The following is a 15,000-nucleotide window of genomic DNA, read 5'->3' as shown; positions in this document are numbered from 1 at the left end:
CCAGGATGGTTTCACTCAGTAGTTCCTCAGTTTCAACACCTTGCTGAGCCTGGACTTGGCGCTGGAGTAGATGAGGAAGGAGCCTTCGTCCGTGCTGAAGTCCTCCCAGTCTCTGCAGCCGAACGTGGGCAGGCTGTGGACAGGAACGAAGCCCTCGTAACCCTGCCACCTAAAATCACACACAGAGGTCACCTGAGCTCAGGAAACACGTCACACCTGAGCAGATGAGCACTTACGCACCTGTAGACAATGCTGTTCAACGAGTACGAGCTGCCGTCGTGAGAGTTCGCCACCACCAGGAACTTTTCATCTCCGATGGTGAAAAACTCCCAGTCCAGCGCACTGAACACACGAAGGAGGAGAACAAGACGACACACTGTGAAGAGCAGCTGTTTCTGGGATTTTTACAATGAACCTTTTCTTTAAAATATATTTACGTTTTCAGGTCTTAAATTAACTGTTGAAGAAAGTCCCGAAAAACAAAGAAAAAAAAGATAAGTAAGATGTTTCTACAGCTAAGCTTAGAAATCCCCAAAAAATGTCCAAAAAATGACTGTTATAGTTCAAAGATAATAAAAAATAAAGTGGAAAAGAAAGTGGAAAAGAAAGGTCATCAATATCCTCAGAAAATATTATTAAGTATAATAAAGTATAATAATCCCTGTTGGACAACATCTCCCACCCCATGCAGCAGACTGTGACAGCACTGAGCAGCTCCTTCAGTGGGAGACTGCGGCACCCACGGTGTGGGACGGAGAGATTTCGCAGGTCTTTCCTCCCCACTGCTGTCAGACTCCACAATAAAGACTTTAACTGATCAAACACACACATCCACACATGTGCAATAACACTAAGTGGAATAATCTTTTCTGGCATCGTTGTATTTTTACTCAGTTGTATATAGCATTTGTATTCTATTTTTATCTTATTGTATATTTTATTCTGTTTTATTCTACTGTATATAGTATTTTATTTTATTCTATTCTGTACAGTTGTGTACTGTATTTATTCTTATTGTATTCTAATTTTTGCTTCATAACTTTTGCACTGTCCACTTCCTGCTGTGACAAAACAAATTTCCCACGTGTGGGACTAATAAAGGTTATCTTATCTTATCTTATAAATATAAATGAACACACATATGCACATGAATTAATATAAATATAATAATATGTATTAAAACATTATGTTCATAATATTTACGAATATTTATGGAATAATAAATAAATATAAAATAAAATAAAAATCCAAAAATTAAAAACTAAAAACTAACAAAATCATCAAAAAGTGATAATAAAAAAGAACGAATAACGCAAATATAAATAATTTAATAAAGATATGAAATACTATGAACAAAATGTTGAAAAGTTATTAAAATGTGTTTTTTAACAAAATGTAAATGATCTCAAACGAATGAATAAAATTCCAAATGAAACCTTAAACAAACATCAGGCTTCTCGGTGCCGATGGCTTCCTTTTAATGATCAGTAACGTTTCCACAGTGACTTTGAAAGAAATGTTATTCAGCCTTTAATCTTCGTGCTGCTCCTTTAATCTCCAGGTAAAAGCAGGAAGTGTATCTGAAGACATGTTAAATGAGCCCAGGTGTGACGCTCACCTGTGTGTGAGGATGTCCTGGAAGCGGATGAAGGTCTGTGTGAGCGCGTTCAGTTCGTACACGGTGGAGTTGATGCTGTAGACATTCGTGCCACGATCAGGGATCTTCTGACTGTTGGCGACGGCGAGGAAAAACCTGCCGTCGATCTGAAACGGCTCCCAGTCTGTCGCTCCAACTGTCTGCGGAAAGAAGAGGACACTCAGAGAACCAGGGTACGAAGGGTAACCCTCTGATAATCGTACACTTGGTGGGAGGGGCTTTCACTGCAGGAGTCCCTTCAACGCCGCTTTTAGTGGAGAAAGAAGAACTTCTCCTTGGCATGGTGGATGCTGATTGGCTAAACTTGGAGAAAACAACCACAACACGCTCTGTTTTCAAAACTCACAGAAGCCAGAGGAGATGGAAAACAACAAGCAAGAACCAGAGTGATGCTAAAGCTGAGTGTAAGCAGACCCAGCTGCCTGATCGTCAGGAGGTAACAGGAGCATCATGGCCTCCGTGTCTACCTGGATCCCTGTGTGATCGGACTGGGCTGGTTTTCACTCCCTCTGCTTAAACGGTAAAGGAAACAGGGTCTGTGTGTCCTTTGTGACAGCCTCAGATTTATAACGTTAACTGGTGACAGTGTGAACACACAGCTCAGGTCATTGTACAGGATGAGAAATGAGTCCATCAGAGGAACAGCTGAGACTCAGAGGCTGAGGCGGTTTGGACACGTGCAGAGGAGGAAGAGTGGATATACGGGACGAGGATGATGAAGCTGGAGCTGCTGGGCAGGAGGAGAAGAGGAAGATCTGCACTGCAAAGAAGCTTAAATCTAAAACGAACACAGCTGATTCCAGCTCATGTGCAGTAAGTGTGATCAGGATCAGTCACAGGGAAAAACAAAGCATCAGTTGAAAGTAGGTGTTTTCATCCCTGCTGCCTCCACTCGGGTGGGTGAACAAGTGTGTTTGCATGAATGTCAGACGTATGTGGGAAAGAAGAACTCGTCTGACTGCGAGGATGAGCCTTCTATCATTTAAAACACCAATGAGTACTGTGTAATCTATTACTTTGAATAGAGTAAAGACTCCATCGCTGCTTGTGAGCTTTGGGCTCACTGTACACACTGATCCATCCATTTTCTTTCACTTATCCACGGCAGCAGCCCAAGCAGAGAAGCCCAGACCTCCCTCTCTCCAGCCACCTCCTCCAGCTTATCCGGGGGAACACCAAGGCGTTCCCAGGCCAGCCGAGAGATATAATCTCTCTGGCTAGATGGAAATCTTTACCCATATCACTCATGGGAAGGGTCGCCGCTATAAAAATGATGATCTTGCCAAAAATAAACTATTTATTTTCAATGATCCCAAATAAGCCATCACAAGATTGGTTCCGATCTCTAGACTCGTACATTTCTAAATTCCTTTGGAAAGATAAACCCCCACGTATCAGCTTAAAAACACTACAAAGGACCAAGGATAAAGGAGGATTAGATCTGCCTAACTTTAATCACTATTTTTTAGCCAACAGGCTTCAGTTCATCTCTAGATGGTTTAAACACACCCTCTTAGATGAACCTTGGATAGATGTAGAACAGGCACTATGTAATAACCTAGAAATTTCAGACCTACCATTTATCAGCTCAAACATCAAACGACATGCATGCTTTAAAAGCATCAATATCAGCTCTTCTCTGACAGCATGGTGGGAGTTTCTAATAATGACAGAGTCTTCATTAATCCCATGCAAACGTACACCTATCTGGAACAACCCGGACATATTACAAAATAATAATATGATAAACTTTTCAGATTGGAGTTGCAAAGGAATTAAATACTTGGAACATATATTGGAAGGAACAGACTTTATTTCGTTTGACAGACTAGTTATACAATATGGGATCAACAAGAAACGATTTTTGGAATATCAACAAATTAAATCCATAGTAAAAAAGAAATTTAATCCCAGTGAAGCTGAATTACAAACACCACCAAGTGTGGTACAATTTTTTAGTCTAAAACCCCCCAAATTATTGTCTAAAGTATACAGAACACTTTCTAAAATAGATGAATCAATATCCCTTCCTATTGCAAAATGGGAAGCAGATTTATCAATCAACTTAGACCCAAACCTTTGGTCTCAGATATGCTTAAAAACCTTTCAATGGATCAGAAATCCCAGTTTGCAATTAATACAATACAAAATATTACACAGAGTGCACTATACTGGTCATAGGATGTTCAAGATGGGCTATACGCCTTCCAACAACTGCTCACACTGCACAGCAAATACACCGGACAATTACATCCACGCTCTTTGGTTCTGTCCACCAGTTCAGAAATTTTGGCGTGAGATATGTGAAGACTTATCAAAGTGTCTGAAATGTAACATTCCAGCCTCCCCTTTAGTATGCTTGCTGGGCAACTTGGATGAGGTCACTGCAGAAATAAACACAGCCCACGTTGTTTTTACGGCCCTATGCATTGCCAAGAAAATGGTCCTCATTAACTGGAAAAATAAAAATAATCTTAATTCTAACCAATATAAAAACCATCTAATAGATCACATTAGTCTTGATACAACCTCTGCCATCACATTTGATCAATCCCTTTGGGCTCCTTTGATCGGCTTCATCACCTAGTGGGGGTGGGGGGTCATGGTTTGGTCCTGCCTTCGCTATCGTGGTTGATATGGGGGTAGGGACGGCCTTAGGGTGTCTGGGGAGTCCCTAGGGACGTTTCCCTGGAGGGCCTAACCCGGGGGATGTGGCCATGACCTGGTTAGAAGCTCTGGGGCTCTTGGATGGTGTTTTCCTTGTGGCTGCGTACAGCGGAGATGGGGGAGGGTCTGTGCTGGCGGACGTTGGTTACTGGCCTGGTAGCCTGGCTGCCCCTGGGAGGGTCCGGGACGGGTGTGGAGGCTTGGGGGTCTGGGGGTGCTCCGCCCCCCGGTCTGGGGTGCTGGCCGGGCCTTGGGGGCTTGGGTCCTGGCTGTTGTGTCGCCGGAGCAGTGGGCGGGTGGGTGCAGGGGGGCTCAGCCCCAGTGCAGGGGACCTCTGGTGCATCGGCCCAACTAGGGGGCTCTCTAACTGGTGGGGAGGCTGTTATATCTTTGCAGGTGGTCTCCTCACTACAGGAGCTCACTCTGCAGGTGGGGGGAGAGATATAGGAGAGGTGGGGAATGAACTCAGCCTGGGTGTCTATTGTCTTGTGTAGTTTGGGAGATGATTGGATGATGGGGTGGGTGCAGTTTTCTCTGGGTGGAGTCGGGTGGGCTGCCCTGGACTCTGTGGGGCTGGGCAGTGCTGCTGCTGCGGGCCCCGGTCCGGATGGTCCTGGGCCCCCTTGCCCTGGTGGGTTCCAGAGCGTGGGGGTGCCTACTGGGGTCAGCGGGGGAGCTGGCCCCAGGGAGGGGCCGCTTGCCCCTCCCTTTCTTCCCTCCCCATCCTCAGCTGCCTCCCTATTCCCGCTCTACCACACCCACCCACACACGCAGGGCTTGGGGTGCAGGTATGTCACCAGGGTGCAGGGGAGGCACTCCCCCTCTGTCCCCTTCTGGCCGCCTGTGCCTCAATTTTATTCTGCAACCTAGACATCCACATTACTCACACTCTCACATAACACATACATATAGGGCCTTGGGGGTGGGCACGTTTTACAGCATCCAGAGGATGGTCGTTGTACTCCAACCCACCTCTGGCGCTGGTGCCCTACCCTCAATTTTAAATGCATTTAGACACTAAGGGTTTTCGGGAGGAGCCGTGCTGCTCTCTGAGAGGAAGCTAGTACCATGCTCTCCTGAGTTTTAAATGCACTTTAGAACAGCACACAGCAACACTACATATGAGCGGGCGTAGGGAGGTTTGAGGTCTTCACTCACCCCGGTTCTGTTAGCCGTCAGGGCTGGGGGGCTGGGAGGAGGTGCTGGCCGTCAGACTGGGGTCTGGGATGCGGGGCCTCCCTGCTACTGCAGATAAGGAGGTGGTCCGCTTGCCTCCACCCCAGAGAGAAGGGTTACATCTCCTGGGTCTAGGTGCGGCTTGCCCCTCTGGGGGCGGGGGTACCTGGACCTGGGATATAGAGTATGTTTGGGGAGTGCGACTGTCTGTGCAGTGTCTATTTGTGTCTGTCTACACGTTGGGTGAGTGCCGAGTATTTGGTTGTGCATATGGGGGTGGGAATGCACGTCTGTGTCCACGTGTGCTTGTTTGTCTGTGTCTATATGTCAGGTTGGGTCTTAGACTCAACCTCTCTGGGTACATCTCAGGCCCTCTAAAGTACGGAGGCCTATCTCCCCTCACCACACTCCCTGCCGGTGGCTGATGCCCTCAGACGTTGGTGTGTTGGTGGTCCTTGTCGTGTGGGGCTGGGCGCTCATGCATGTACCGGCTCACTCCTGGTGGCCGATTGGCGGGGCCGGGTGCCTGTGGCCCGGCTGGGCTCCTTCCGGGGGGTGGGATGCCCTCAGGCCTCTGGCCTCTGGGCCTGAAGCTCGGTCCTCTCTGGCACAGCTGGCTGCCGGCAGAGCCTGCGGGCACGCCACTGCAACCCCCTCTGGCCTCTGCTCCGTAGCTGCGGGGTGACCTCTCGTTTGGGGCTCTACCTAGCTCTTCCCAGGAGGGTGGCACGGTTCCCCCCCTGTGGTGGTCCTCCTCGGGTCCTTGTACTCTGGGGCCTCTGGATATCTGGGGCCTGGATCTCCTCCATACCTGCTTCATACCCTGGTGGACGGGGCTATGGCTCCCCACACTCCCTAGCAGATCGTTACATGGAGAAACCTTTGGAATACAAGCATGCTGATCCACACAGGTATGCACACAGGTGTACACACGGGTGTTCACAGATGCGGACTACACCTTTCTTGGCTGCTGGCTCAAAGCACATTGTGCGCTGTCTATCTTGCGTGCTGCACAATATCGTTTATTATTTAGTATCTACTGTTATCTACTGCTAGCTAGTTTATTGTGATGGTGCTGTTTTTATTATGTTGCTCTTTGTTGTTTGCTTTCTCTTCTGTTTTTTTTTCTCCATACAGGTGATCCAGGTGTTTTGTTTGTTTGTTTGTTTCTTTCTTCCCCCCCTCTCTCTCTTCTCCCCTTTGGTTTTCTTTCTCTCCCTCTCTTTCTTTCATTCTTTCTCCCTGTCCTATCCCCCAGTCACGTCTGTCCCGTTTGTAGCAACCGAAAATAAAATAAATTCATAATTATAATAAAGGTCAATCAAATGGACCAATATGGCAAGGCCATGATGATCCACTTGGTAAAATAAATCCGCTCGGCATCTTTCTTGGCCTTAAGACAACAATTCTGATGGCTAAAGATCCAAACGGGACACACACAAAAAAAAACAACAAAAAAACCCAAACAAACAAAAAAACACCAATGAGTACTGTGTAATCTATTACTTTGAATAGAGTAAAGACTCCATCACTGCTTGTGAGCTTTGGGCTCACTGTACACACTGATCCATCCATTTTCTTCCACTTATCCACGGCAGCAGCCCAAGCAGAGAAGCACAGACCTCCCTCTCTCCAGCCACCTCCTCCAGCTTATCCGGGGAACACCAAGGCGTTCCCAGGCCAGCCGAGAGATATAATCTCTCCAGCGTGTCCTGGGTCTGCCCCGGGGCCTCACCCAGGAGGCGCCCAGGAGGCATCCTTGTCAGATGCTCAAACCACCTCGACTGACTGCTTTTGATGTGAAGGAGCAGCGGCTTAACTCTGAGCCCCTCCCTCTCTAAGGGCGAGGCCAGCCACCCTTCAGAGGAAGCCCATCTCAGGCCCGGCCCGGGGAGTGTCTGGTGGACTTTGGGATTCACTGACACATCACAATGAAATAAGGAGGAAGCTTTTAAATGAAGTCATAATTCAGTGTTTTATACGTTACTGTAATGTGAGACTATGAAACGCTCTGCTTCGTGCTGCCTGTGTGCAGCGGCTCGTGCAGCCTGCAGGGGGAGCTGGTGAGGTCTGGCTGGGTCTGATTGGAGCTATTTGCAGCTCCATTAGTCGTGTTGATGTCTGAGCAGTTTAATGCGTGCTGTGCCGGCTGTCAGCAGCTGAATTACAGGTTCAGGTGGTTTCATGATGCTTTAACATGTTTTTGTGGTTTTCAGAAGCAATAAAAGTCTTCTTCAGCGCGCAGCTGGAAACCCCCTCGCACACAAGCATTAATTACACTGCTCTGGTTTCCTGTTTCGTCTTTGACATCAACAGACTGAAAAACATATTTTCATCAGCGTAAGATGATTTTTATGATCTGCTTTCATGTGCACATCTGTCACCACATTAATGTTTTAAACAAGCAGCTGCGTCTGTGCAGGCATCGCTGTTTACCAGGCTGCAGGTACACAGCGCTCATCATCATCATCACCACCTTCACCCTGAAACCCCAAACACTGACTTTAATAAGACCGTTATCTTTGGTTGTTGTCACCGCAGGAGCGAATGATGCGACGGGTTCTGGGGAGGAGCTAAAACAACTCAGAACGGGGTCGAGTGTAATGGCAGGAAGGTGTGAGAGTAAGTCAGCTCCAGGTGAACCTGAGATCACGTTAACAACACTGAAGCTCCAAGACCCTGCAGATATTAGGGGCGGGGCCTGTTTGACCGACCGGTGGATGGCGACACAGGCGGCTGTAGCTGCTAGCTTCACCTGAACTGGACCTCTGCACCGTGTTTGTGCTGTTGGAGTCTTTTAATGACATCATGTGACCAGTAACATGGCTGTACTAACAGACCGTCCAGGAAGGCGGAGCGGCAGTTTGGTGAGAGAAATTTGAGCATTTTGATTGGATGTTAGCTGATTACTCACACTCTTCCAAATATGGTACATTTTTCCAAAAAACAGCTAAATGAGGCTAAAACGGAGGCTTCAGAGAGCGTGATGTCACAACGGATACATCCACCATAATCCAGAGTAAGCGAGGTGAGGACGAGGAACCTGAGTTTGTGAGCGGCGAGCGATCCAAACACCCTGCAACGCGCTCCTGTGATCCGGGATCAACGACGACCAAAAAAACACTGAAGCTCAGAAATTAAGGGGCAAAAACACAGAAATATCAAGTGTGGCTGGAAAACAGCGTTTACCTGCAGAGGCACACCTGCACCAATCAGAGCCCGGCTGAGAGCGAGGTGTTTCCCTGAAGCTGTGAGTCAGCGTGGTATTTTTACCAGCCTGTGATTTGCGGTCGGGCAGCGTCACGTCGCTGCTGTTATCATGTGACTCACTGACAACATCCTCATTGTCATGTCTGCTCTGACATCTGCCAGGACTCACCTGGACAGGTAACCAGCACCGCCCCAGCTAAACACATCCTGAGGGGGACGCTGTCCCAAGTTCATCCTCTGAAGAGGACGCACAAGATGAAACAATCCTGTGAGAATAAATGTGAGCGGACATGTTTCACTGTCCGCGAGTTCAGTGTCACAATAAAATAATCCTTTAAAGTTTGGCTCATATCACTGAGTTTCAACATTTAGGATGATTAAACGATCCCAGATAATAAAAAAAAGTTTAATTCATGAATGAAAAACATCATTATGTGACGAAGCCAGAAGAAGAGCCACCTCCACGGGACAAGACTCAGCAGTCCATCTGCATCTAAAGGTCAAAGGTCACTCTTTCCAGGATGCCAATGTTCACATTTTGGACAGAGAGGACAGATGGTTTGAAAGAGGAGTGAAAGAAGCATCTATGTCCACTGTGAGCGACCATCTTTGAACAGAGGCGGTGGTTTACGACACCAACTGTCTGCCATCTATAATCCAGTTTTGAGTTCCCTCCCCAGACGCCTTAACGCCCACTCACATCCTGGGCCGTCTGACCTCAGGAAATCACATGAGAAGGTGGGGCCAGGTTTCACAATGAGCTCACCCGAAACCCTGGCTGATTGGGACCCACACCCAGTTTCACACCTCGGCTCAGGTGATTAGAGGATCATCAGGGGTCCTTTTGTCCCTCTGTGGGGGGGAAACTCCCACTAGGTTTAAATCTGGGACTCTCCACCATTTGACCTTAGAACTGAAGAAGCTTCTCGGATGAGAGGTGAAACGTCTTCAAGCAACTCAAAGAAGTCCAGACGCTTTTCTTTGCAAGCTCCTTTGACTACGATGACCTGGATGACTGAGAACCTTCACAGACATCATTATGTGACAGAATTTAATAGATATGAGAAAAAATATCTTTCTTCTGAAATGTTTGTCATAAATCATTCATGTGCAAAGAAGCTACGTCTGTCACATGTCCAGGTCTGCCAGACAGGAGACGCAGCATCTCAGGACTTCCTGCTTCATTAAAAATATAAATAAAAATAATAAAAATAAAGTCTCTCTTTGGTAAATCCCATTTTTAAATGTTCTTGTCTGTAATTCAATCAAATAAAACAATCTACAGTTATACGGATAATCTCCATAATCAATCAAATCTACGTCTCTCATGTTCATCACTTTGACCTGCTGACAGGTCCTGCAGATTTATCAACTCAATCTTAGTAATTGGTGCATTTACTCGAATCCTGGGAGTTAAGAATAAAGAGATCGGTGGGGCTGTTCTCACAGCTGTTACAATAATGTTCAACATCCATGTCAAAAGGTTAGCAGGAGGTTAGCGAGATAGTAAAGATGACACACCACGGTGGTTAGCTGCAGAGCTGTGGTTAGGCTAATGTAAACAGATTAATTAATCTGCTGCTGGTTCGGATTACTCTGTGAAAACGCCCTGATCCTCAGCTGACACACCTGAGCTTAAAGACGTGCTGCACGTGACCAGAGCTGATGAACAGCAGGACGAGCGAACGCGTCGGTTTTATTAATGATGCAAACAGCCAGAGGTCAACAAGCAGGCAGATTACTGAGTACAGATGACTTCATGTTCAGGAAACGTCTCTGGAGGAGGGTTTAACCAACCACGAGCCTCACAGCTGAGTCCAGCCTGCTTTGTGAACATGCTTTCACTGTCAGTCATCTACAGTCACCCACTGGTCACTGCATCAGTGCTAGGAAACTAACTGTATATAAAAGAAGGACGGAGTCACCGTGACATCACCGCTGGTTAGTGAGGTCATGCTGCGAAGCCACAAACTGAACGTTATTGCTGTCACCGTGTTTAAAACCAGAGGTCCCTGGTGTGCAGTAGATCTGACTCTGAAACGACCGATGCTGCATTCTCATTGGCTAATAACTCACCAATGACCAAACCCTATGTTGCTGTCCTCTGTGACTGTAACTGGACGATAATTTCCAAAATGAGCTTCATGTTTTATTTACAGCTGAAACATGAGGGAAACATTCACTGAGCTCAAGTCAGCTGAGCAGGACACTCACAGACAACCAGAGGAGTCGCCCCCTGCTGGCCATTAAACGTTAGTGCACTTCCTCTTTGGTGTAACATTTCAGACCATGAAGGTAAAAGGTTTACGAAAGCCGACGGTGGGGAGACCCTGAAAGACAGACAAACACTGACCTGGATGCTCTGGAAGGTCTGGAAAGAGCCGTCCATCCAGACGTAGATGGTGGAGCTGATGATGGTGGTTCGACCGTCAAAGGTGTTGGCCACCACCAAAAAGTGGTACGGCCCCACAGTAAAGAACTCCCAGTCGTAGGCTCCGGACGTCAGCAGAGTCTGGTTCACCTCAAATAGCTGCAGAGACAGGAGGGACGGGTTAGGACTGAAAACATGAGGACAGAGACGATCAGCAGCATTTATAAAGGACAGGACAGAGAGGACATGAACGCTCATGGCAGGACAGGAGAAGATCTCATGTAGCGACTGAACAGCAGCACCTTTGTGTCGGGGTTCCACCTGTAGATCACACTGTGGATGTTGTGGTTGGAGTCTCTTTCTGAGGACACACAGGGACACATTGACATGATTTCGACACTTCAGTTCTCGTCCATGTGATCACAGAGTAAAGCCAGAGAAGTGCATCCAGCTTAGAAGAACGAGTCGTCTAACAACGAGAAACACAAAAACCATCACATGAAATCTCCACGGAGATTAGCCTCAACAAAAGGGAATCACCGTCAGCTGCATCTCACACCTTCATGTAATCTAATTACATCTCTACAAAACCCTGGAACTGAGTCTCTATTTGTTTTTTGTACCTGACCAACACCAGATTATCTTCAGGATCAACCTTGGCTAATTTCTTTTCAGAGTGACTAAGATGATGGACTCTGATCTGCAGGCCCATCCAGCTACCAAATGCTCAGAAAAACACAGGTCTTCGAATCACTGTGGCTGTGATAGAACAGACTGATGGTTTGGACTGTGCTTGGTGCAAAGACACAACCTCATTCAGTTTCTGTTTCAGGTATTTTACCCACAGACTAACAGGTAGAGATGACGACGGAGAAATACATGTTTGACCAAACTGTTTGGTTTAGGGTTGAGACGAGTTTCTAACCTCCACCCTCGATATGGAGCTCTCAGAGCTTTGTGACTGTTTGTTTTCCACATGTTAAAAGCTGAGTCGTGCACAGACATTGCCATATTAAAGTTTGTCGTTGATGCTATCTGAAGGGTGTGTGTCAGTACTCATGGAGGTACCTGCAGGCCTAAACCTGCCCACTTTAAAGTTCTCTGCATGCAGACCGGAGGTTTCCTGGCTGCACGTTTGTGAGAGGGATTAGCATCCATGAAGTGAAAATAATCCACGTGTTTAGTGATCCTGGTTTGTCCAGTTACAGTTTGAGTTCTGTGAAAATGAAGGAAAGAAATTCCTAAATGGTTAAAACAGTCATGGCGGTGATGTTCAGACCTGTGACTCGAATAAAGTCTCATTCAAAATCATTTCATCTGAGTTGACTTTTTTCTACAACACAAATGTATTTGAGTAAGTTTGGATAGTTTGGTTGGAGACACGACTGCAGACGACCTGTTTTTAAATAAAGACATTAAAATATTCTTGTAAATGCAGAAGTTTGAGGTTTGAACCATTAATGAATCTTTAAAATATCCCGTCTGATTTTTCACAGCCTGCTAGCAGCTAATTATTTACCCGGTACAAAAGTCCCTTCATAATCTGCCAGTTTTTGCTCGTTTCATGTATTTAGCAGATAAAGAGGACAGAAAATCAAAGTTGGCCCATTTATATCGAACGTGTTGGTGTTGAGGTGATTTCGGCCGGTGCGCTGTGAGTTCACCGTCATTCAGAATAAACACGAGCTCAAACAGAGAGACGGCGCACAGTGTGTGATCTAACCACAGTACACCTGCACAGCCTCAGCCTCAGGAGTGTTTGATCTTTACAGGAAGTGCACACATGAATGTGTTTGAAGTGTTTACACTGACGAGGAGATACGAGCTCTTCAAAGCTCCTGTTTGGTCAGGTGGAAACCTCGTATCTCCATCATCAAAAAGCCTCGTTTTAACCTTTAAACCCATCAGAAACGACCGGCTGCTCTGGAGCTCCTCATCCCGCTGCAGAGACTCGTTAAACTCAGACACTTCCTTCACTGTGGAAAATACCCTGAACATGAAGGAAAATCAAATTGAACGAATAAATACTGCCGATCAGGAACGTTTGATCCTGAAAGTTCATCTTTGATCTGGAAATAAAAAGAAAAGTTTTATTAAAGGTTCTGTTTGCAGCATTTTTATGCATGAAATGCTTCGTTGGCCTCACAGACTGCAGGAGAGGGACATCTCAGGGCACAAAGAGCCGACGCCACTCTCCATTTATTATTTTTAAATTTTGATTAACTCAGAAAGACGTGGCCTGATGATGTTCTCCTGTGGAGACAACAATGAGCTCTTATCCTGGTTTTGTGTGATGCCCCAGCAGCTGCAGTGATCCATTCATTTAAAATGAAAAAGACTGCATTACAGTCCACTTCCTGTTTACCTCGTCTGTGATTGGCCACGACCAGGAAGCTGTGGTTGTGAATGCGAAAGGCCTCCCAGTCCTGGGCAGTGTGAGTCTCCAGAGTCTGATAACGGACGAAACGCCGCCGCCGCCGATGCCACTGATAGATGACAGACCGCTCAGACCCCGCCTCTCTGAAGTTTGCCGCCACCACGAGAAAAATCTGAAGGACAGAAACACGGAGATGGATCTGGTTTAACATCACAGCGCCGAGCGGCCCTGCTCAGCTTTCACTGAACCGACGACTCACAGAAGTCTGTGTGCGCTGCAGTGACCTCTGACCTCTGCAGGGACTGTTCCTTTACACACTTCTCTGAGTTAACAGGACTGAATACCTGCAGCACAATACCTGCACACAGCTGTGTGTGTGTGTGTGTCACACACTGTGCAAACAAGGCCAACACAATGTGCACACAAGGGTTCAAAGAGAATCAGCCTCAGATCTGTTTGTCCTCCTGTCGTCCGCCCTCTGAGCTCCATCCACTCCACGACTCTCAGCTGCACCACCATCAAACCGGATTTATTAATCATGTTTTAAATGTTCTGCCTGTTTCGCTTGATTAGATCTGATGCCTCTGGCCTGATTGCACTTTGTGTTTTCTGTCTGTGACAGAAACAAGCTGTCGTCCACCGACGTCCACGCCAAGGACCGCACACGAGTGTGATGTCAGACAGTATTGATTTTATCCAACAATAAATCGCATGATGGCACAAAGACATTTAGTTTCTATGGTAACAGCCAACAGAAGGACAGTTAGCGATTAGCTATAACTTAGCAGCGAAGCAGGTCTCTGTTGTCAGCATGTTTACGTCGCCAGCTGACGCTCATCTATACAAAACACACGACACACAGAACATACAACGATCCGTGACTGTCGCAGTGACAGTGTGAGCTCGTGTCGTGCATCAGTCACAGCAGCACGGTGCTGGCTGCTCGCAGCCCGTGGGCGGAGCTAAGCCCACGGCTTTGTGCTGAGCTCCTTGAACTCCTCGTCCATGTTGGAGGCGCTCACCTTGTCGTCGATGGTGAAGTGTTTCCAGGATCGAGCCTCCTGAGTGCTGATGTTCTGGTAGAGCTGGAAGGAGGCGTTGGTCCACCTGTAGATACCTGAGCCGGACCGAGAGTCCCTGCCAGGGGAGACACGAGGGTTAGACTGAGAGGACAGAGACTTGTCCACAGCTGTGTTTCTGCTGCCGTGTTATTACTTGTTGGCTGCAGCCATGAACAGGCCCTCAGACAGGATGGAGAAGACCTCGACGTCCAGGGTCTCTGAGCGGGTGTACAGGTCCTGGTAGTCCTCCACGTAATCCAGACGCTGCTTACCTGCACAAACAGGTGATACAGCTCACATGGAGGACAGACACATCGCAGGCACATGACATCATCGTCAGAGGTTAACAGAACCAAACCAGCCCCATCCCAGCGCTACGTTCACATGAACCCTCCTACAGTCTGCCCGCAACAGCAACTCAGGAAAAGTTTACTCTTCTCTTTACAGCAGACAAGTTAATATTATACCAGATCCTCTAAAA

At 47.1% G+C, this 15,000-nt stretch overlaps 1 protein-coding gene across 2 annotated transcripts in view; it reads right to left on the bottom strand.

Moving 5' to 3' along the window:
* The window catches only part of LOC146370132 (thrombospondin-type laminin G domain and EAR repeat-containing protein-like), a 24,908-nt gene that overhangs the window by 1,110 nt on the left and 8,798 nt on the right, over positions 1-15,000 (bottom strand). For both annotated transcript variants that reach the window (XM_084907975.1, XM_084907976.1), the window contains 8 exons: positions 14,674-14,791; positions 14,481-14,595; positions 13,447-13,630; positions 11,384-11,442; positions 11,064-11,240; positions 1,619-1,797; positions 241-342; positions 1-169 (listed from right to left, as the gene is read on the bottom strand). The exon at positions 1-169 is cut by the window's left edge and continues 1,110 nt beyond it. In XM_084907975.1, coding sequence (XP_084764101.1) covers positions 16-169; positions 241-342; positions 1,619-1,797; positions 11,064-11,240; positions 11,384-11,442; positions 13,447-13,630; positions 14,481-14,595; positions 14,674-14,791 — 1,088 coding nt within the window. In that variant the 3' untranslated portion in view covers positions 1-15. The remainder of the gene's footprint in view (positions 170-240; positions 343-1,618; positions 1,798-11,063; positions 11,241-11,383; positions 11,443-13,446; positions 13,631-14,480; positions 14,596-14,673; positions 14,792-15,000) is intronic.

This window comes from Perissodus microlepis, chromosome 16, assembly GCF_051167445.1.
Source record: "Perissodus microlepis isolate ML-2025 ecotype Zambia chromosome 16, ASM5116744v1, whole genome shotgun sequence".
NCBI classification, from domain to species: domain Eukaryota; kingdom Metazoa; phylum Chordata; class Actinopteri; order Cichliformes; family Cichlidae; genus Perissodus; species Perissodus microlepis.
Note: the sequence above shows the minus strand (reverse complement) of the source record. Positions and strands in the feature narration are given on the sequence as shown.